Source organism: Solenopsis invicta, chromosome 2 (genome assembly GCF_016802725.1).
Source record: "Solenopsis invicta isolate M01_SB chromosome 2, UNIL_Sinv_3.0, whole genome shotgun sequence".
Taxonomy (NCBI): Eukaryota; Metazoa; Arthropoda; class Insecta; order Hymenoptera; family Formicidae; genus Solenopsis; species Solenopsis invicta.
The window spans coordinates 12720956-12745848 of record NC_052665.1 but is presented as its reverse complement, the minus strand read 5'-3'; the positions used below and the strand labels follow the sequence as shown (position 1 = coordinate 12745848).

General features: G+C 33.5%; 1 protein-coding gene across 1 annotated transcript; it reads right to left on the bottom strand.

Moving 5' to 3' along the window:
- Positions 1 to 1492: 1492 nt before the first annotated feature.
- On the bottom strand, positions 1493 to 24342 carry LOC105196757. The gene is made up of 8 exons (XM_011162845.3): positions 23360 to 24342; positions 13274 to 13498; positions 12174 to 12751; positions 6418 to 6598; positions 5100 to 5234; positions 4110 to 4596; positions 3465 to 3729; positions 1493 to 2608 (listed from the first exon to the last, which is right to left on the bottom strand). Exons 2-8 carry the CDS (start codon positions 13494 to 13496, stop codon positions 2237 to 2239), a joined length of 2241 nt encoding a protein of 746 aa, XP_011161147.1. The 5' UTR covers positions 13497 to 13498; positions 23360 to 24342; the 3' UTR covers positions 1493 to 2236.
- Between the last annotated feature and the right edge of the window lie 551 nt (positions 24343 to 24893).

The following is a 24893-nucleotide window of genomic DNA, read 5'->3' as shown; positions in this document are numbered from 1 at the left end:
GCAAACGTATACTTGTATGTCACATGGGGTGGAAATGGCAAAGTTTCGCATACAAACCAGCTATCTTTTCCTTCACCCCCGAGTCGCAACTGCTCATGTCGGCTCTGAATGGGCGACTTTCGCGTACGAACGAGTTTTCTTCGCTTCAGAGTTTCAACTACTTACGTCGGCTCTGAATAGCCGAGTTTCGCGTATGAAAGAGCCGAAGAATTACTTGCGCAAAATGAATTTCGGCTGTGAAAGGAACATTTTCTATTGATATATATTTAACTTTAAGAAATAATTTTTTTTGTTAAATAAATCATTCATAATTTGTTAAAAGTATTTTCTACCACGTAATAAATGTTTACTTAAAATCTTAAAATTATTATTTATTAAAGATTATGAAACACACGGGGCGTAAGTATATTGAAAAACAATGAAAACTCGAGACAAAGTTTTTACTTTAGTAAAACTTTAATCTTGTCTTAAAGTAATATACAAAGGCAATCACTAAAATTCTCCTTACACATAAACCCAGAGGTAAAATATATTTACGAGTAATTTATATATACAATTTGGTCGTCGGTTTCCATGACTATTAAACAAGTCGTGGAGCCACGCGTAATTGTATACATGTACATGATCGCTATATTAAATATTGTGGTACAAATATACAAAATATTTACAAGCAATGTTGATGTAATCAACTCCCCGTCCTGGATATACTCTACACTAAGTATTGTAAAGTATTTTACAGCATTTTTACAAAAATGGGCACTATGCGCGAGCGTCTACAATAATTGCATGTACGTAACTTATTGATCGCAGCTTACAAGTAATAACAAATCCGGAGATGTGACACGTTTAAAAAAATGCTTGTATAAAAAATATAGATTTTGCATTACTAAAAGGAAAAAAAAAGATTTTTTACACCTTGGAAATACGCGCAATGTGCGTTATAAACGTTTATGTCAATCATTTTTTTTTTTTTTATTAAGGATGTATTACACTTATTTTTAAAATAATAAAAAAATTATAAAAAAATTGCAAATTGTTCTCTATTGCATTTGAAAATAATATTAATAAATATTTCTAAAAAATTATTACAATAAGAAAAAAAATAAACTTTAATGGAAATATAATTACAAAGTAATGTAAAAGAATCTGAATTTTTTAAATATAAGTACTTTAAGTATTCAAAACAATTTAGTTGCGATACAAAGATAAAATTTTCTGTAAACAAATAAAATTTATTAATTTATTTATCTATAGAATAATTAAACTTTAAATTGCAGAGAAACTTTGCATAAATTATTTTAAAGATTTAAAGTATTTAAAGTATTTAAAAAAATTAAGATTTTTGTCATCATTTTTTAAAATAATTTAATTTTTATTAATAAATAAAGTAAATAAGCTATAAAAATATGTTACTAAATTAAATATTGTGTTATTCACACAACTTTTACTTGTATATATTTTATTTAAAGTATAAATGTTAGAACATTTCTAATTTTTATTTATTTTGCAGGAACTGTACGTGTGATACATTCTTAATGAATCAAGATTGTCATAAATCTAAATGCTCTCATTTACGTGTTTTTTTCGAATTTCATTAACATCATAATTTTTTAGATAAGAAAGAATTACCACCAAGAGAACTTTTACTGAAGTAAATGTCCAGAAAAGGTTATACACCTCATTGATTTTAATGATCTTAGTATATGTATGTTATATATATGCTTTTTAAGCAATTTGTGTTTCTAAAACAGTGAATTTCATGAAAACAGTGCTGACGATTAAAGAAACCCATTTTAAAATAGTTTTTGATTACGAATGAAGTATTGGAGTTAGGTAAAATATGTATAGAACCTTAGTCGTAGAGTTTTTTGTGCTTTACTTTTTGTTTGACAAATTCTTTTGTAAAATAAATATTTTTTTAAGTAATTAAAAAGAACTATTTTTCATTTTTTAAGTATATCTCAAAAATTATAAAACCCCCAATTATTTCATAAGAAAAAGTTGATCAGCACCCTTACCCCTATAACATATACCAAGTTCATCAAAATCGGTGAAGTGTAATTTTTTCTAGACATTTACCGAGAACTCTTTTATACAATCTATGACAAGAAGAATAATCTTTTTCCGGTCATACAAATTAAATTGTCTATAATCTGCTGATACATCGCTGTTACGTCCCAAGGACAAATGATACAGTCTTTCCGCCTTGTGAACACTTAATGTAGAATTATAGCTTTCATATGAACTCGCTGACGAAGATCTTCTTGAAATCTGGGGCCGAGCCACCTATGTCGTGTTTGCATATGTCACCATTATCGAGGTAACTCACGTCGGAGTTTTTCAGGATGCTTTTCAGATTCTCCATCGAGAGGTTCGGTAGCTTTCTATTGACAGTCAGTTTATCTAGGTCGTTCATTGAATAACCGGGCGAGATCCTTTTAGCTTTCAGATGGTAGGACTGTATGCTGGGCTTCGTGTCGGACAGCTTCGTGTTGCTTCTGCACTTCTTGTCCTCCTGATCCGCAGTACCGTTCTCTATGATACGCGGCGTGAAAGATCGCATGCTGACCTTTACCTCGCCGGTTCGCTTCGGGGGCAGCAACTCCACCTGTAAAACAGGACGTTCTCACGATGCGGAATTACGTAAGCGTGCGCGCCTTTATCGCCACGAAAAGGCCGATGAAACGTTCCGTCAGCGGGCGAGCATTTTTCTACTAGGACGATGCATTTTCTCGCATCGTGAAAGTGCTTCTGGCACGCCTTGCATCCTCTTGGGTTTAACATTAAAATCGAGAAATCATTCTGCGAATTCTAAATTTATTAATCATTGTTTTTGCAACGAAATTAAGATAATATAAAAAGCAGACAAATTTCTGATTAATCCTTTAGAGGCTCTCTTGTTTTATAATTATTTTAAAAAATTTTTTAGTCTAATTTTACTTAAAAATATTTTGTAGCAAAGAATTTATTGATATCTTATTTTTCTTATTTTAACTTAAAAAAAAATGGAAAGATATAAAGTATTTATTTTTTAAAAAAGAAAAAATCATAAAATCTATTCAATTTATTAAAATATAGACTAAATATTTTGTACAAAACTTATGGTAAGCAAAAAAAAATATTTATAGTAACATTTAAAAAATATCTTTAAAATATATTTTTATGATAAAGCTTTATGATCCGTTCAATTTATGATCATAAAAATATTTGTTACAAATTTTGTAAATTTTTGATGAATATTGTATGATGTCTGGGGATATATTTTTATATTATATCTACGCGTAGAAAAATGAATGTTGGAAATATGCAACTGGCCGCTAGGATTAAACGAATAAAAATAAAATATTTGTGTGATAATATTGAACATTTAATTTAATGTAGTTTGCTTTATGATAAAATCTGAAATGTCAAAAAATTTATTAAAAATTCACAGAAGATAACGAGATTTATTTGTATAAAATTACCTTGGTTCCCTTACGTTGGAAATATTCGAAATCATCATTGGCGACGGTGGTGACGGAACAGCAGCTTCTGCTTCTGCTTCTGCAGGAGCTCATCGTGTCGAAATCATTCTCCAGATCGCAACTCTCATCGTCGGAGCTGTCGTATCCGTCGCAATGACTATCCCGTCTTTGAAAATTTAAATGAAGATTCTGTTGAAGATTCTCTCTCACAAGATCATCTTTTTTCAAATTGTAAGTCCTCGTGTCGAGCATAGGTCGATGATATCTACGTGTGAAAGAGAAATTCATTATAGTTTTATAATAATTTGAAAAATATATTTGTATATTTGATAAAAATATATTATAAATTAAAATAATAAACGTGTTATGGATACTAATAATAAATGTTTGTAAACATATCATTTAATTCAACTTTATGTTAGAATTCATAAAAAAGAAAGATTGATTGACGAATGTAGGTCATTCTGCGTGTGTAACGTGCATCAAAATATGCATTTTGAATAATTTATAGTTTTAAACTTCGCGTCTCACTTTCCAGTTACACACTTGCCGTGCATCGTGACGGCTGCTTAATGGCACAGGTAAAAGTGAAGGTACGCTAAAAGATACGCGAGAGCAATCGGCGAACCGACAAGTAAGTGGCACCTGGTATGGTCGAAGCTTTGATTCCTGCGCAGAACGTTTCTCGAATAATGCTGCTCTTGGAGATTGTTCTCCAGCCCGAGGATCAGCTTCTCCAGACCGAGAACGCTCCTGGTGTGCCGCCTGGATGGCTCCTCTCGAATCTCATTCAGATTCTTGATTTGGAATTTTCTGTTACTCGCAGGATCCTCCAATTGCACCAAATTCTCCATATTCTGTCCGAAGACATCGGTGCTGCCGATCTTTCTGCGATTACCAGGCAGCTCGTGTAAACTCTCGTTAGGTCTCGGACGTCTGCTGTATCCCGTCTGCTGTTGTTCCACTGAATTCTTTTTCGGCGATTCGGGAATTCTATCCTGACGCGGTTCGAAGGTCGAACTGGTGAGAGACGACAGTTCCGCTGGCAGAGACGCATAGTTGCTGTCCTCGTTCATGGACTGCATCTTGGGATAGTGTTGCTGAATCCCCATAGTGATCGTGCCGGTTTTCGCTGCAAACATAAAAATGGTTATTGAGTAAATAGAAACGATTACGCTGGAAAGATTAATAGTCATTCGTGATTTAGATTATTTATCATCTCGCGTGAAGTATTCAGCAATTATAATTTTATAATTATTATCAAATTGCCTTGATGAGAGAATGCCGGAGTAATAGAAAGGAGACAGTGGCGTTTGTGAAAGCGCCGCTTTCGGGAGTATCGAAACATTCGGCTTTTCACGTTACAGTGACCTGTAATGTCTGATACGCAGTCTGGTAGTAGGTATGGTGATGGTGGTGGGAAGGACACGAGTATGAGAGACGGTTTCGTCTCTCGGACTTTCTAACGTGGCCGCGTCAAGGTGGATTTCGATGGTGTATTAACAAAGCTGCACGAAACGTCGCAATTAACAATATAGGCCGGGAGCGAGAAAGAGAGAGAAAGAGAGAATTATCAGGCGATCGAAATATTTTCGCATCGTTAAATCTCGCTGACATCCGTTCTCGCTCACTCACCTCTGTTCTGATGGCTGAGCAACCGTCCGTAGAGGCTTCCGTTAGTCAGAGGGAACTTTAGCCCGTGATTCAGGTTCAATTGTAATTTGTATTCATTATCTTGCTCGAAGTGTCGAAATTTACCATCTATACCGCCTGAAAAAGAAATGCCCAAAAAATTTTATTACATTGACATTTTTAGCTTTAATTACTATGAGGTAAAAGTTTTTTTTGATTGCAATAAGGGCAACATTTTTAAGAATTATTTAAACTTTTTTGAAAAAAGAAAATATATATGCATCAAATACATTTAAGAGTGTATGTTAAATAAAAAATTTACTACTCAAAATTAAATCTGAAATATTAAGCCTAGTTAGTTAAAATTTATTGTTGAAATAAATTTAAATCTTAAAAAATAACATTTTTGAAAATACTATATTTAATTAATAGAAATTTTTTTATTTTTCTGACCTATTTTTCTGATTTGTGTGACTATGTATGCAAATTTTTAAAAAAAGTTATATAAAACTTAAAATCAGAATAAAACGTAAAAAATTGGCGCTACTGACCATATGGCATTCAATAAAATAAAAACATTATTGTATATTATTATATACTTTATCTATTGTAAATAGAGAAGAGAGAAAAATATTAATAAAATCTTATTAGTCTTATGATAAAACCTAATGTATCATATTATAATTTATTGTATATTTAAATATTTTTAAACTCATGTAATATTTTTATTGTATAAAATATATTATTATTAATATTATTGTAGATAATATTTAAAATCATAAAAATTGCAAATTATTATTAAAATATAAGAAAAGTAAGTATAGAAAAATGTACTTATTAAAATGCGATCCGCAAAAAAAATTAATTTTTTTACGTTTTCAAAATTTAAATTCGAAAACAGTTGAAATTTGTTTGTAGGTATATTTAGATGTATTTAGATTTTATATTTCATTAATTTAGATCATAATAAAAATGTGTGTAGAATGCAAAAATCAAGGAATTCTATAAAAAAAAATGCTCTATAAATTGTGGGACCATGTAAATATTATAGTTATGTTGCAAAACGAAAATACAAGCAAATTACTCAAACGCGTGTCATTAACGAAAAAATTGATGGTTGTCGTGCGGAATAACGCTGCTGTGCAGGCAGGTATCACGATCGTTACACGGTAGGCATTTTACTTTCCCACGCGCACAGGTCAGTGTATTTTTGCTTAACGAAAGAATAGAAATTATTGTCCGTAGTGTCTTTGTCCATGCGTTATAAAATGTGAAAAATATTTTGCAAGACTAATTTTTGAAATGGAAAAAGAAGACGTACCGTGCGACAATCTTCTCGCGTGATCCTGCTTTGTATACACCTTGGCCACGTATCGGCAGAACATTTTGTCGAAGAGAGCCAGGAAAACCGGAAGCAGCGTATCCTTTACCAGTGGTAGCCATGTCGCCAGATTTTGCGGTGTACAGAAGTTCTTCAAGAGACTCGGTCTAATGGAGATGATCTAGAAAATTGTGTTTAATTAATTTAAGAAACTTATGCTTTAAATAATATATATATATTATTTAAAAAATAAAAATTAATGAACAAGCTGAGCTAAAATTCAGCTAAAGCTAGCATGCTCAACTTATTAGTTTTATTATTAATATATATATAATTGAATATGTTATCCAACTTGTATAAACACTTCCATAAATTTTGCGGAACATGCTACAACGGTATAGTACATATAATGTAATATAATAGAGATATTCAATGTAATTATTGCCATTAAAGTGTATAATATCTTTATGATCGATTATGTTGAGTTTTAAGCGTTATTTTTAATAACGCTTATGGACGCGATCATTAATCGAATGTGATCATTAAGGTTGAACGTATAGAAAATGGTATATCCCTGCAATCTGTTGCGCCTAATGCAACGTAATGCAATCTAGGTATTCTAGACCGCGGCGGATTTTTCTTCGCGCTAATAAATTTCACCAGAAATCGTGTCAAGAAGATTCTATATTCAGAAATTGGGTCCGCAGCTTTCGCCGTGAGGAATCCGCCATGCACATTGAGCGTTCGGATTGGGTCAATTACACGCGTCTAATTGTTCGACGTGTGTCCGTCCGCGCGTGCACGCGATGTCTGTGCGCTTTCAAAGAGGGTAAGAAGGGCCGCGCCTCGCGGATAGGAAGACACGTTGGAAATATGTGGGCTCTCGCGGGCCTCTTACGAAGGTAGCAGCGAAAAAAACTTTCATTTTTAACCGCGGATTCGCGCAAGAATTCGCGGTGAAAACTCCGTGGTCGCGCTTTCAAAAGTACGCGCATCATATACACGATGCAATGCGATGCGGTACGATGTGCGAGCATGTACGCAATTTTACGTACGCTGAACACGCATGTTGTACCGTGAATCGCGCCATTTCGTCGATTATTATAATGTCGTTTGAAAATATGCGAGCGATGGTGCTGATCCTGTTGGTTGAATTTTTTTTTCTATGAACGCGGCACGACGAAGGAAATCTCTTCGTCGCAAAATTGAAATCGTAATCATTTAATTTTACGTTGGTATAGGAATATATTTGTATAGAAATGTTTACATATTGGTTAGATGTCACATATTTACTCAAATAGAAAAAATTGACCTTAATTATAAATTAATTTAACTGTTTAAAGTTTAAAAAACAATGATATTTATTATATAAATCTTCAATGTACATATATAATTCTAAAATTATGTAAGCACGCATTTTCAGAATATACCCATGACTTTGTGCGAAGATAGAATGTACATTTTTGCAAATTTAAAAGTAGTATTTCAAGGTAATTTATTCGTGTAAATATTTTTACGCTTTCATACTCACTGCTAGTTTATGTAAATTTTTAATCGCGACAAGATAATCAAATTAACGGGCAAGGCAAGGACTTCCTTTCAGTTGGTGCACTTTTGCGTTGCACTGTATATATTCTATCACGAACGGTACAACGTGCGGTAGTACCGCTGCTAGTTACGTGAGTAACGGCCGGTCTAGTCCGAGGTATGAAATCGAAACTAGTTGTACCTTAATTAGAGAATAGAGCGGCACTATATGCGCGTATAAGGTGCACGCGCAATTCTCGACCTCGTCTCTCTCTCTGTCTCTTTCTTCCTCTCAAACGCGTGCATCGCTCCGGTTGCCACAATCATAAATTTTCTGTTATATCGCATTTCTTTTAATTAATTCTTTTTGCACCTTACAACACGTGCGTAAAAATATTTTTTGTTTATAAAAGTACACGGAAGTGATAGCAAGGAATTCAATTTTTATTTTGTAACATTTTGTATTGTGAAATTGATATCCGGTTACATTAATTTCTTTCTCATTTATCTCATTTAATATATAATTTCTTATTAAAATTTTTTTTATTTTAATTCAAATTAATAATTAATAATTTTTTATTATCTCAATTATATCGCTTCAGTTGATATGATAATGTTTATAATCAAAAATTTTCCATTATGGTATGATTCCTTTAATTAAATCTTTTTGCGCGTTACAACACGTGCGTAAAAATGTTTCTCACAAAATCATGTTTTATGTTACACACACACAAAACTATTTTGATAGATTTTTAAAATACACATAAATAATAGTAAAAAAATTAAATTTTTTAAAATAATATTCTGTATTGTGATTGAAGCAAGGTTACATTGATATTTTTCTTATCTTATCAAAATTTATTAAATATTTTATTTTGTTATTTTTTAATTAAAATTTTTTTGATTTAATAACTAATATTCTCCAATTTTTATATTATCTCGAACACATTGTTCCAGTTAACGCGATGATTACCGCAATCATACATTTTCTGTTATTGCACTTTTTTCTTAAATTATTCTTTTGACGCATTACGACATGTGCTTAAAAATATATTTTACAAAATTATGTTTTATATTTATATTATATAATAGTATTTTGACAGTTTTCTAAAATATATTTAAATGGCAAAAGAATTATTAATTTTCTGTTTTACAATATTTTAAGCATTGTAAAGTTAATAAAACTACATCGGTATTCTTCATTTTATTAATTTTTTATTAAATATTTTATTTTAATATTTTATTTTATATTTATTTTTATTTCATCAATTATTTATCAAATATTTTACTTTGATATATTTATTTTTATTTTATTCTATAATTTCTTAATAAATATTTTATTTTAATATGGTATTTAATTTTAATTAAATATTTATTATAATTTTTTTATTCTAATTTTCTTGATTTTAATTCAAAACTAATATTTTGTTTAATCTCTAATTTTTCTGTTATCTCGATACATCGCTCCGCAAATTGTCATAATAAACGGAAAACCGTGCCAGGCTTTTCTTCCTTCTACCATATATGTTCTCTCAGTTGTTTTTCAACTTATATTCTATGTAATCAAGTTGCGAGTTTCTCCAATGCCGGCTTTGGCGCATCAACTCGCGCTGGTCACGTGAATTGACGTTTTACTTTAATTGCCGGTGGTAAACGCGAGCGTAACGCCCACGGATACGCTCTTCGCGTTTGTGCATTCGGATCGATCAAAGCTCCGATAACAATTGCCTAATACGCAAGAAATCATCGCATAGGTTCGGAAATTTCTCAAGTATTGCGAATTTTGAGCTGAACATAAATTGTATTTACATTTAAAATAAGATCAGATATATAAATTCTGGAAAAAAAATATATAAAGGCTCGTTAAAGTCCTATCAATTTTAACGCGTTCGTCGATGTACTTCGAGCTTGTAATTAAAATTTATATCGATGATTTAGTTTAATCGTTAGACAAAAAAAAAACACGAGTGTAACGGCCGTCACGCTGTTCGCATGTGTGCAAGCGGAGAACGGTGTTTATTTCAACGAACGGTGCTCCAATCATTATTTTTCAACATTTTCACGAACTAATACGTGCGAATATCGGGCGCGGATTTACGTATGTCGAGCGGCAATTTGTTTCGTAACTGTTTAGCTACTACGTCAATTATAAGAACGATGATTCATAAAATATCGCTTGTTAATGCGCGATAGTGTACGCGGCGACGAGAGAATACAACGCACCGTGAGGTTTCACTTTGCATTTTGCGATCGCGAGTCGCGTCGCGACGATTGAAATAACATCAGAGGAGATCTTTCGACATTCGTTTCGCCATTCTCTACGCCCACCTGGCTATAACCTAATTGGCCGTTCCTACGATGTAAATGGTATGCGTCACGCGTGTAATAGCCGCGGTCATTAATATTAACGAGAGGAAGGTCATGGGAGTTTCTCCGCGGGACGACTTTTGCGGAACGTCGACCGGCGCTGCGCGGGGCCACGCGCCGCGCGAATTCTTAATTTGGTAAGACGATTAAGGCCGCCGTCGTCCGAAATAAGACCGAGCGCTTTCGAATTTCGCTTCACCGTCGACCCTTTTTTTTCATCGATCCCCTTTGTTTCTCCCGACCACTTTCTCGAGGAGCGGCAGCATTTACGTGCCGAAGGGCCCGCAACGCGCGCTTCCGGATGGCGCGCGCTCGAAGCGGAGAGCCCGTGCGTCCGGCTCGCGCTCGCTCGCACGAAAATCCTCTCGGCATGTGATGTAATTGTATCGATGTAATTGCTGTGACGGCGATCGGACAATTTGACCGGTCACCGTATCGGATCGCGGCTGTGAGATACGATTTTCAGAGTGGCCTGACTAATTGTAATAATTCGTCTAACAGCAACAAAAAAAAAAAAATAAAGCTTTATTATTGCTACTTTGAGATATGTGATATTTAGAATGTAACAGAATTTTGCAATTACATTATTTTTTTACCATACCATTTATTTTCTTATTAAGAAAGGCATCTGGCCTCTCTCTACAAAGGCAAAAAGGATTTTGAAATCCTTGGTCCTCTCTCCTTGTTCTTGTGCGTACGATGTAACTAATAAAATTCTACGTGGCCCGAAAATTTAATGCACGCTAATGACGACTGTAATTCTGTTTAAAGAGTCTTGCAGAATATCCTCCTATTTTTCGCTACCGAGAAGCATAATCGAGGGCGTGCCATAAATTAGGTCGGCCACTTTTAACTATGTAATGTTGCTACGGTCGACTTGCCGCGCGCAATTTCGAGGATATTGCGAAATATCTCTCTTACACGATCGAGATGGCTCGCGCAAAAAGAATGGTTTCAGTGCCAAGCAAAAAGAAAAAAAAAGAAAGAAAGAACGTACGGACTAGCCGCGATCGCGAAACATTTTAATAAATCATCAATGTCCCTCGCGGGCATCTTTGATGAATCTCAACTGTGAGTCGACAATTCTCAATTTGCCGGATCGTTGAAGTTTCAATTTGAAAGTAATAATAATTAAATCAACGGTATGGAAAATCGCGTCGATCGCGATAGCATTGGGGCTTTTATGCTTTTACATAAATTAGAAACGGATTTTGCAATTCAGACCTTTAACGTAACGAGATTATGCTGACGTTCGAAACGATTTTCCGCAAACAAGTTTCCTACTTCGTCGTATTAACTTTCAACTTGTAGGAAAAACAAGCAGCTGATCCTTTGCTATTTATAGATAAGGTGTCGTTTTTTAATCATTTTGCAAATTTATAATTATAATTAGCAGTTAAATTTTTTTTTGAGGAAACTGTTTTAGTAATAAGCTTTAAATTGTAAATTATGAGTATTATTAAAAATTAAAGTGAAAGATATAGGAGAAAGTTGCTGAATGCGTGCTGGTCGTCTAATTGTGACTCATCAATATATTTTATATCTTGACCTAATATAATTATCATTTAATGACAAAATATATTATACACAAGTGAAAAGTAATAGAGATAAAAATTTAGTAGATTTATATCTCTTGTTTTGTTGTCGAGTTAACATTTTTAAAGATTAAGCACAACTACTATTAATTTGATCAATTTATTCAGCTGATAACAATGTAATCATGCAGCTTTATGCTGAATTTTTATATTTTTATAAAAAAAGGTTTATTGTAGAATATTTTACATTTATTATATTTGCAATTATTATAAAAATTAAATTAATTTTAAAAAGGCAAAAAATGTAAGAATTAAGGGTATAATTACCAGGATGGGTAAATGCTCGAAGATGTAGCAGACAAAGAGTATGCTGTAAACGGTAGATCTGCCGCTGGACTCGTCCACCTGCACTTTCTTCTTCCTCAAACACGCCCTGCTGTTGGTCGAACCGCTGGTGCACGATCCGCTCGAGGGATCCCAATGTTGCGGATGACACTCAAATGCTCCCGAAGAATTCTTCGAGCTTGCCTCGGACAGGTCTGAGACCGACTTGAGAAGCTCGGAAGTCGGTGAACGACAGAGATTTTTAAAGAGAGCGACCAGCACGCCGAAAAGAGACGTGAGAGCCAACAGACCTCTTAAGGAGTTGACAAAGACCCCGTATTTATAGGAGATCTGGTGGGCCAGAAAGACGCAGACTTCCGGCTCGAAGTTGAGGACCCCAGTGACACCGATGCAGGCGCTGATGACGCTCAGGCTCACCAAATGGTACTTGAGGTGATTCTTCGTGATATTGATAACATCATCGCGACTGCTGATCGCCGCAAACACCGCGATCGACGTCAAGGTCAGTTCCTGAAGAATACTCGACGAGTTCAGCACCCATACCAACGTCGAGCATAGTTCTGTGACAAAGAATCGTTGTTTAGCTCTTGCAGTCTTAAGAGCCGTACGCGACTCGATCGGTGTGATGTTTTTTTCGGGTGGGCCAATCTGTTCCGCTGAATTAATTTACATGACATAATCGTTGAGAATTGGTTAGCACTTTCATGAATTCCAAAGAGGAGATTGACCTCGCGATAGCATACATGAATTCTGACTAAATTAACTCTGCTATTCTGAATTTATTGTGCTATCATACCGTTGGATCAATGTAATAAAAAAATAAAATAAAAATTAAAAAATTTCTTAAAAAAAGAGATCTGTTGTGAACAAAGTCATCAAAGAGAGTACACAGAAGACAGCTTTTTATAAAATATTATTAAGAAAGTAAAGTATATTTTTAGGTCAAATCGACCCAAACAGTTGGATTAAATTTTTAACATTGTGTAATGAAATATTACCGTTTTATGCGACTAAAAGATGTTGATACATCTTATCGAAGCAATTATATCAAAAGATTAATGAAGCAATACAATTATAGTTACCTCCAAAGTGATTTGTTGGACGAATCAAAGTGAGAATCGCGTATAGCAGCAATCCTAATTGATGTGTGAGACTTTGCGAAAGAATTGCGACTGTCAGCACATCGATCTTTCTTTTCGCGGATGAGGATTGATTTTGGTAGATCAATAGGGACCATGACAGCAGCAGGATGCATATTGGTGAACCTACGCACGTGGCCAGCCATTCGCCCACTTCGCTTCGCATGTCTGCGGAGGAAGAATAAAAGCTGTCAACGTTTCATTCATGTAATGATTAATTACTGTTATTCATTATACTGCAATAATTCTATCTTATGTGGATGTAGTATTGCAAATAAGTCTGTCATTGTGATAAATTTAATTTTCATTGCATTAACACCTATACATATAATTAGACGAGGCCTAACTTTGCGCAATTTTTGTTGAAAGAAGAAAACAAAGAGGTGTATATAAGATGTGCTTATTCTATTGTATATAAAGATACTTTTCTCTATTTAATATTTAAATTTTATTTAAAAAATTATGTAAAATAAAATCACTGTTTAAATTACGTTTTTAAAATGTATGATTACTGTATTTCGCCAATAAAATTATATACCAGATCATCAATATAAAAACAAATTATAATTTGAAAACAGCCACTACGATCAATAAAACGAGAATTTAAACAATTTAAATAATAATTATATTAAACAGAATATATCTAAATCACAATGTTTCGTTAACATTTTACGTCTTATAATTTTAAGAATAAATTATTTTTTGTGTATTATATTTTGAAAAAGCTTTATTGATCGAGTTGTAATTTTATTTTTATAGCCAATAAAAATTAATGTTTGATGGATGATTCTATGATGCTTTGTTATTGTTGTAGCCAAAAAATGAGCACTTATAACGAAAACCACTATGTTAACTTTAATTAGCTGCTATTTTGTTAAAATGCAATATTTTAGCTATGAAAATTGTGAAAAGACTAGATCCATATTTTACCTTTATTTTATACTACTCTAATGAATTTTATGGAAGCAACTGTGTTCAACGTAATAATGCGTTTTTAAAACTATAATTTAAGAAAATGTTTTATAATGATAGTGTTTTATTTTCTAATAAAATTTAATTGGCAAAAATGATATTTATAATAAAAGAAATACGGCTTCTTTCTTTCTTTCTGTTTTTTACTAATAAAAAAAGTGGCAAAATTAAGCCGTTTTGACTCGTCCATACGCGTATGTTCCTTTAAATCTCTCAGCACATTTTTCTGAGCTGTATGCTACGAGTATGTATAATTAAATAATATTTCTACTTGTTTGCACTTTGACAGCAAGTATTGTTATATGTGCGAACAACAGGACAATTCCTTTGGAATTTCTCTAGTGTTCGTCCTCCACCATAGAATGAGGCAAGCCTGTTACCGGTGAGAGTAGTGATATCCTAATCTCGATGAAAGCCCGCATCGTAGCAATTAACGCGCCGTGTCGAATTACATTTGCGCACGAGGAAGAGCGGCGAATTATTGTTAATCAATGGCAATAACAGTTACAGTTAAATTATTAAACGCGACGGAGAAGCTAACGCGGGATGTACAAAATGTCACGGAATGACGGCGCGGAGGGGATGCGACATTTTCACACAACATATCTCCTTTCCCCATCCTCATTCCTCTATGACTCTCTCTTTTTCTCCACCCAACGGAATCTGTCTTGTACTGAGTTGATATTTTTATTAGACAAGGTGTCTTATTTCAGTCTATCACTTTTTTTATCCTCTCAGTGTAAACTGGAATCAAAAATGTGATAAATCGAAGTTGTATGGTATGAAGAGGGACAAATAATGGTAAAAATATTTGAATTGACTTTATTCTACAAAGATAAAAGAGGCGATAGATTAAAATAAAATATCTTTAAAAATAATGTAACATATTTAATATAACATATTATTTAACAAAAAAAGTAATTATTTGATTAGTAACTTTTATCACGATTGTAGTTTTCAATAAATAAAAAAACTGCTATTATTTTCAAATTTGAAGAAAAGAAAACTATGCAATTGTAGTAATTATAGCGCAGAGAGTAGTGCGTCTAATCTTTGCATAAAAAAGAAAAAAAATTATGTACATATCCGGTAATAACTGGATCACTTCTCGTGGACTCATAGAACAGGTCAAACTGAACAGAAAATCCTCTATTTTGCAAACATTTTAATAATTAATGAGGTATTAATTACTAATTAAAAATTGCTGATTTAGTCTTATTTCGCGGTCGCATATAGCGAATTCATCTATCTTTAGTAATTAATATCTCGTTAATTATTGCAAAGTTTGCAAAATGGTAAAGGATTTTTCTACTCAGTTTGATCTGTTCTATTAGCCTACGAGAGCTGATCCGATCATTACTGGAACTTGTATAATTTTTTCTATTTTCTTTATCTTTTAAAGTATTCAAGACCCAAAGATGGGATCTTTGTAAATAATGACTGTATACCGTAACAATATTACTTGTAAAGCTTCAGCTTAATCGAAGGGATATCTCATTTCAGACATTACTCAAGATGGTCTTGAAATAAGATTCGACCATGAATACCGGCCATAATCTGACACGGGATTTATTATCAGTCATAAGGGACTAATGCACATTGTGTGCTCAAAGGATTATCCGTTTTGTTGCAAAATAAAATAGATCCGTTTCCCCATCCTCTATTTTCCTTGTTTCTTTTTTTTTTGTAGAGTCAGAGCACGTTTTCCATCTCTTTTCGCTTCTCACGATGTATACCGTCGAGGCAACTTTCTATTCCGCACGGTGCTGCGTCGCGGTCTAATTTATCGTTCGACTCGTGCTCGCACTCAACAGCAAATTTCCCCTCCGTCTGAATCGCGAAGAATGGTCCCCTCGTGCGTCGTCGATGTCGGGCCCTTACCCGTTACCGGAGTTACGCGGCGCGAGATGCGGACGTAGGAAGAGGAAGACACATTTCCTATCGCGTAACGACATGTTTATTTCTCGTGGCACCTTTCGAACGTTGCGTCGGAATTTTTTTTACGCCACAAATGTGATTGCGTTTTACGAATATCATGATATTCAATTTTATTACATTGAAAATGGTTTGCGTATTATAAATATTGTGATAAAAGTTGATCACGTAGCGTTATAACCGTAAAAAGTTCTTGCTTTTTATTTCTTGTTACGATTTTACATCTGTACAAGGAAATACCGCTAGTTTCCCATAAAGCATTGGCAAATATGGCGAGCGAGTAATTGTACTTTCACGCGGGTGCTTATCGAAAACACATCGAATTTTCTGCTCAAGAAATGGCAAATATGATATGTATCTTCTATGTATTTTTCAATGTGTATACATTTCCGAATGCCTGCGAGTCGCATGTCTCTTTTTACAATATCATGTGCGCACTTTCACGTGCAAACATGAATAATGCTCATTCCGCTTGGCCGACACATACATTTTTTGTCTGCCCATGGTCACGTGTTTTCCACTGACAAATTGACGATATACACAGTAGCCTTAACTGCCGTATAAAGGTAATCTAGAATGTTAATGGAAAAATATATTCTATTTGAATTTCAAGCACAGTAATTATGGCGAGTAGTTTTAAGACACGACAGTAATCATTTGCACTATTTCGTAATCACTTCAATCTTCTTTAAGCTTGATGTTGCTGTTCTTTTGCAAAAATTAAATTATGTATATATGGATATAATTAATAATAAAATTAATAATAAAATAAAATAATGTGTATATAATACAAGACATTCAAAAATGAGAAAAAGAAGGAAAAATTGAAGCATAGATGTTTCTATTTCAGAATTAAAGTTATAGAAAAGCAAACTCCATGAAATTTAAACAGGTAATCAGAAATTGTTACTTTATTAATTTTACATGCTCGATTTATAACAATTTTTTTTAATTGCTTCAATTAGACATAATTATTAAAATTTTTGGACATTTTATTTAGCAAAAATTAATTCTACTTTTTGAATAAATAATTTAACATTCTAAGACTGTGATTTTGACTTGTCTTTTTGTGCAGTTAATGCATCGAGACAGAATCATCTATTGTTATGCTAAGATAGTTGCGCAAGCCAAAGAAACCGGGTTAATTTTCCCGCGAGTGATAACAATGTCGCCCCAAGGAAACTGGACCAACAATCTCGCATCGCTATTATACTCGGCTCGTGTAATTGGCTCGTCCTTGTTCGTTATTACACTTTTGCGCGAAGAAGGCTCTCCTGGGAGGCAAAATTTGCATTGATGTTTTGCGTACGACGAACTTTGCAAAAGAAGACAAAAGGAATTGCGCGAAGAATCTCTCGGCACTGAGTTTTATGGACCGCTATAAAAGTCCGACCCAATTAATCATTCTTTAAACACATGGTAAAATTAGATACGTGAGGATGGTTTAAACGATTTGCCTGTTGTAACCGTTATTCAGCCAGGCTGAAATTCCACCATGGACAAGGCGACATGTTCGGCGCATTAGTAGGAAGTCGAGTTTACTTCCGCAATCCGTACTGTTTTTAAAGTGTCTCATTTGTATTGTAGTCTAAACGGAGGCAATTTCATTTGAAACGGTATAAAGCAAGTTTTTAGAGATTCTTTTGAATTTTTTAAAGAAATAAAGTTATAGAGATAAAGAGTAGAGATAAAGTTATAGAGATAAAGTCATATAGAATTACTTGTGAAATGGCATTTAAATAACAATAACTTCTTCTAAGATTTTATTTACTTTTTTCTATATAAAATGTTCTTCAGTAGAATGATATATAATTAAATTTACATGTTCTTTATATTTTATTAAATGTAAATTAATATACTTAATAGAATACAAATAATCCCAATAATCCTAATAACCGAGAAGTGTAACAACTCTGGTCGAGGTATTTTTACAATAATTTTCTTTTAATTTTTTGGGATTAGGAGGGGGGGAGGATAATAGAAATGCGTATAATCAAAAAATAATTAAATTAATTAGTAATTTAATTTCGTGATATTATATTCGAGGTTCTTTTGAAAAGTTTGTGTTTTAAGTCCTGAAAAACAATTTGGCGTGCAGTTTGCGGAATCTTGTAAATGTTCATAAATTTATATAGAAAAATGATGAGCACTAAGAACTGCTTTCGACGGGTATGCCGTTTTTCGTTAATTAAATTGTTAATTAAATCTTTTTTATATAATTAAAGTTTATATGTAACAATTTCAGTATAATTTTCGAATATTTTAATAATTTTATATACACCGAGAAAAGATAATTTGATACGTTTAACTAAACATTGGGTTCAACAATTATTTAGTGGTACAAGAAAATGTATAGTTTATTCATGTCGATCATTATCATTTTTCAATTTAAAGTTAATTAAACCAATTCAAAAATTTAATTGAACGTTTCAAATGTTTTAGTTTCTTCACAGATTAATTTTATAAATTCACACAATAGAGAGAGAATAAAATACTTTATAAAATTGATATTTTATATGAGAAGTACAGCTTATTAAGTGTTAAATGATTGAGTTTATGCGGTTTTGCGCGAAGCATTCTACGCAGTGTGGGTTCAAAGGTGGGTATATACATCAAGGTGCGTCCATCGGAATTGCATTCCACGCATATATGGATATAGGTTTGCAAGATCTGACTTGTCAGCGGGAGGCGTATCTCTGTCGATTAGATTGGAATGCCGAGAGGTGCAGAAGCAACCAAGGTCAGAAAAACAGCTCGTGGAAGTGAACCTGAATCGTTGAAGGGGATGCTGTTGTCTTGTGGATCGTCGTCCGACTTTATTTCGGTGGAGCCGGGCATCAGACCAGTTTACTGATATTATCACCGCAAAGAAAAATGAAAAATTCTGGGGAAAATGCGTATCCTGCTTTGTCCAGAATTCACTGTTATGTTTAAATAGATAGGCTCAGACACTACAAAATTCGTCGAATGTTGACACGCGCTCTTTTCAAATATTTACGCGATTGTATAATTTACACAGAAAGAACGGTTTTGCTAAAAATTTAGTTAGATATACATCCGAAAATAATTTTGTTTGTAAAAAGATCTTTGAAATTATTTGCAGATTTGTATTTAGATAACTAAATTTTTAGATATTTTATCAAAATCATTCTTTTTATGATAACAAAACTCGTTATTCAATTTAGTTTCAGAGAGGATTTTATTATTGACATCACTTAAATTGTTGCGATTTGTGAAATAAAATTTTTTCTAGCACGTTGAGTACTATATTATATATTTATATTATTATATATTAGTATATATAATAAAAATAAAATATTAAATATTATTAAAATATTAAAAATTAAATCTTTTTAAATTTTGAAAGAAAGGATAGCGCAGCAACATGCTGTTGGACGCATTACGTGGATGTAGGACAGCGTATTACGAATAAACTAGCAATAGATCGCGGTTACGAGCAGCCACTTTTTGTCTGTGTATTTATCTGAGCGTCATGTCAGTGACGGTAAATAGGGAATGAAACCGACGAAAGTCTGGCAAGTTTAGAAACCGATTGGTTAAACAGTCGAAGCGTATAGACGAGCGAGAAATAACTTTCTATTTATCTCTCCGGTAGTTGCTTCAAGTAATTTGATTAAGGCGTTATATAAATAAAAGTAAAGAATCTCTATATATAAACTATTGTACTTTTTATTATTGTTGTCATGTCGTAATTTTAATATCTGTTATTGGCATAATGCAGCTTGATTACTTTACTTTCTATGCTACAATCGATTATGCAATCTCATTCGTCTTTTAACTCTCAAGGCCCAATCAATGGATATTTTGTGCTCGACCAATTTCTATCCATTTCAAAAGTTTTTCAGAATTTTAAAAATAATTAAATTATATAATATTTTATATTTTTACAAAAAAAAGTATAGATATATTGTAGATTTATTGTAGATTTATTGTAGAAACTTGACAAATAAATTTATGGATTTTTAGAGATTTTTTCATCCACTTTAAGTAGATAAAAAAGTGATTTGACTCGAGATAATGATTAAGCCAATAAGATTTTTTTTTCACATTATATCGCAAAGATTAATTAGGATACCACTATTATTATATTGTTAATTTATATGTTTACACATTTAATTAAAAAAAAATCCGTACACTTTTGAACGTACAAAGTTATTTTGACCTTTTAGTAAAGTTCAATTCTTCAAAGAATCCCTCTTTAAAATGTCAGCAGGTATTCAAAGATTATGTGCAATACCTGTTGGAGTATCTCCGAGAGTGTTGATGCGGAAGAGAGCAAAGTGCGATCGAATGCCGGTGAACGCCGTGATTTCAATGCTCGCAATAGCGCGAGCGCGCACAAATGGCGATAAACGTCGTGTGTGAGCGTATGTGTGTGTGTGTGTGTGTGTGTGTGTGTGTGTATGTGTGTGTGCATTATACGAAACGGACGAGCGACAAAATTACATTTATGATTATGGCCTTCGTTCAATTAATACGTACTAGGACGTGCGACGTACATACAACGCGGCGCCCACGTGAAAATGATCCCTCTCGTATCATAGTCATTGTCGCCGGGTAGACTCGAGCTCTAACTCGGTCATGTGAAACTTTTACGATAAGCCACCTACTACTCGCGTCTCCTCCTTTCTCTAGTTTGTTTCTCGTTTGATCTCTTCCTCTCTCTCTTTCTCGCTCATTCACTCACTCTCAAGAACTGATTTCAAAAGAATGCTGGCGAATGCCTGACGACCTCTACCTTGGAGGATTATGTTTCACGGTTGTCCTACTAAGTGCCGGGACCACCCTTCGAGCAGGTAATAAAAACAGGCAAAAGGTAAACCTGTAAGGTATTTCATATCACCAAAGATTAGAAATTCTACTTTATGCAATGGAACGAGTTTTACTCCCTTTTGTACTTGTTTTACTTTTCGAGATAAGTGCTTCAGCAATTTAAAAAGCTCAAAAGGTTCTGCCGAGAGTTTCCTTCGAAAGTAAATGATATTTTTATACTTCAAGGAATATAACATACTGTTTACATTTTGCTAACCCTCGTTTTAAAAATTTCAATATTAGAATTTAATATCTTATATTTAATATCATATATTAATATAAAAACACTTTTTATTTATATTTTTTTCAGAAGAGAATAAATTTCATGTTTTCAGATTAATTTCTAAAATCTGAAAATTTAAAAATTCTGAAAGTTTGATTTTACAAAATAGATTTTGTCAATCTGTTCATTCAACTTGTAAAATAAATGTACGTTGTATGACAATGCGAAGGAGTTACAGAATCCCGAGCTGAATTGAATCTTTCTAATTCGAGTCTTGGCACGAACATCGGTTTGCGTTGCTCGCACCCGGTTACTGCATCGCCGTTCAAAGTAGGTTACGAATACGATCGTGCTTTGAGAAAGTAACTAACACCGTTGATCTGTCGTTTCGCTCACCATGATTAGGTGCATACATTCACTGGAATAAGAGCAAAAATTTATTTTAAACACAGTCATGTGTCTGCGAGCAAACTGTATTTTCTACAATCAGAAAATGAAATTGCTTGGGACGAGCGGGCTAATTAAGAAAAATACTGACATTAAAAGCAGTTCTTTAAAGATAAAAAATTTACAAATTTTATTTTTATATATTTATAAATGTATTTATGTTTCTCTATCTTTTTCTTCCTTCTTTTCCGAATATTTGTTTTCAGCATAATAAGTGTTTTCAACTACAATTCTCAGCACGTGCCGAATTCCTAAATCCAACCCGGTCAAGTGATTCCGCGCGGTTTCGAGGCCAAAGAGGAACGGGTTTTATGCGGACTGTGAAGGGTTCCGTTGCCGATGCTCGATATAGCGTTACGAGTCGATTTGCAATATGAGCAACATGCCCCCGAAGAATGCGAACGTACTCCACCATTATTCGCCTGCGCATACAGTTATTCTTCTTCGTTCTGTTTGCGAGACGATTACGCGCGAGTTCGCTATTGACGTAATGACGCGACTGATTGAAGTTTCGACGTTTAACAAACTCCCGCTAACTCGTGAGATGCAAATTATGCGAGACCGCGCGAGTACGCGAGCGCGCGCGTCGTGCAAAAGAACAAGTCCACGTTACGCAGGCTGAATGCCGATGCAAATGCCGGATTACGTGCCTACGAAATTGCACATCTGCCGCGAATCGCGTAGAAACGCGCTACATATTCAAAATCCGTACCGTGCAACAATCGCAGATATAATATTCCGCGAAGGTGGAGCGGATATTACCGTGAAATTGCGGTACTTCAACGGTGCAGCGATCTTGGGCGGCCTATCTGATTGAGGGCTGCATTTACATTGTTACGCTCATTGAGCGAATTAATGCACCGTCCATAAGCCGACGCAAGGACGCGAGGAAGACACGTCCTTGACGTTCCGCCAGGCCCGAGGCAAAGAGTTGGAAATTAGAAGTAAAAAAACGATTCAAATTAAACTATCCGAGCGAGCCATCTTCCTGTTTCGTGCCATCCAAGGGTGATTTGATGAATTGTAAACATTCGAATGTGAGTTAATGGTACAATCTGTCTCTATAAGCGCTATAATATTATTTAATATTAAATGATATTCTTGAAATATTATTTAATATTAATAAAAAGTGGTTATACGTCCACTCTTGATAATATTATATAAATATTATATGACAGGTAACTACTATTATTTGCTTCAATATTTTAAATTATCGCAAATGTTATAACTTTTAAATGTAACAATTACAAAGCTTATGAATATTTTCTGCATGATAATTCACATAATTTTTGACCACAAATAATATTCTTACAACATTTTCATAATATTTCATGGATATTGAAATAATATACTTGCATGAATATTACTTCAAACAAACATATAACATTAATACAATATTATTATAATATTAAAATAATATTAAAAATATTGAATAATATTTTTGAAATATTATTTTAATTTTTAATAATACTCTTAGAATATTGTGGAGCTTAAAGGGACACCGTTCGTATTTGCATAACTGGGTGGAATCGACTGCACAGAATTGAGCGGCAATTTTAGTGGGTCAAAGTAGAATCTCGCACTTTCTTTATTTACTTATTTAATCGTGATTTGCTTACTGCCAGTTGTCAATGATTACGCGGGACCAGCGTGGAATGTCGCATCGCTAGGACGAGTCTGCTCCGGACGCAGATGTCTGACTCTTCCGCGGTAATGTCCTGCGATTCCTCTCGTTTCTGGCATCAGCCCTCTCGTATTATGCACGGAAATGCCACTCCTTCTTCCCGATCCACTATCCGCGATGTATATTTTCAGATCAACTCGCGTGCTTTTAACTTTGACGAGTGGCAGCTGTGCTGTAGTCGTAAACCCAGAGCGCGCCTTCACTCACGGATGAACAGGGGCACCGTTTTAACACGTACACCGATCACGAGGAATTTGTTTTCGTCGCTTTCTGAATCAAGCGCCGATCAATCGGCGGAACTGCACTGTGACCGAAATGGAGCATCGAGCATTATCTAGTGCACGAACGATTAAACTTGAAAAACTATTGTTCAAATTTGATGTGACGATTAAACAAAGTTAAATTATTAATAATTGTTAATAATAATTATAAATAATTAATAACACTATATATCTATTTTTTATTTTAAAAATCATCACTTTGTATCAAGATACGGTCTGATCACGATAGAAAAAGAAATGAGAACAAGGTGCTGTTTCGATGTTTCCAAAAAGATGTTGACACTCGTGAGTTTCAATTGTTTTGTGTTAAAAAAAAAAATAATGCAACTGGCTTTAACGTAACCGAGAACGCGATCGAACGACCACAATATTGCCGCGAAGAAGCCCGGAGCGGGACTGACTCGCGGCGGACAGGATTCATTTGGGTCAGCAGCACAACGTAGTATACCAAAGACTGCCTCTCAACTATACTATCTGTTACAACGATACGGAGTGAAGGTGCTATGCTATGTGCGTTATAACGGAGCTATCTTCGGTATTCGTGCGGTTCGATTTTTCTCTTCCGTGCGTCTCGTGCGTTTGAGATTTTTTTTTAGATCATTCACGTGCAAAAGATATTCGAAAATGCAATTTTTTTACTTGCCTTTATAGTTCATTGATGTTTTAAAAACAGGGTTGATTAGTAACTAGATAAAAAGTTATTAATTTTTAACTTAACTTAATTAATTTAAACAGATTTAATTTTTAACTTTAACTAGTTATCTTTAAAACACAAACTTTAATTTACTAAGTTAGATTACTAAAAAGTTAAAAATTTATGTAAAAAAAGAAAAATTATGAAAAAAATACATTTCCATATAAAAAACAATATTTGTTTGTAATTTCATATCAACTTAATTTACAAATAAAATATTAAATTTGTTTAATAATCCATATTATAATTGTTTTGAATAATTTAATTTTTAAAGTTATGAATTTCTAATTTAATATGAATAGTATTGTTCACAATTAATTTCTAATTTAACTTGAGTTAATTTAATCTTAACGTAACTTTTAACTGAGTTAGTTTTTTATTTATGTAACTTATAACGTAACTAAATTAATTTTATAAGCCGTTAATTTTTACTTAATTTAGTTAAAAAAATATAACGACTTACACAACCCTTAAAATATAATAAAAATTTATTA

Coding starts and splice junctions, on each gene's coding strand:
- LOC105196757 (XM_011162845.3), bottom strand. CDS start 13,496: ATGCGAAGCGAAGTGGGCGAATGGCTGGCCACGTGCGTAGGTTCACCA. Junction 6,599..12,173: donor TCGAGCATTTACCCATCCTG/GTAATTATACCC, acceptor ACAATTTTCTAG/ATCATCTCCATTAGACCGAG. Junction 5,235..6,417: donor CGCGAGAAGATTGTCGCACG/GTACGTCTTCTT, acceptor TTTCTTTTTCAG/GCGGTATAGATGGTAAATTT.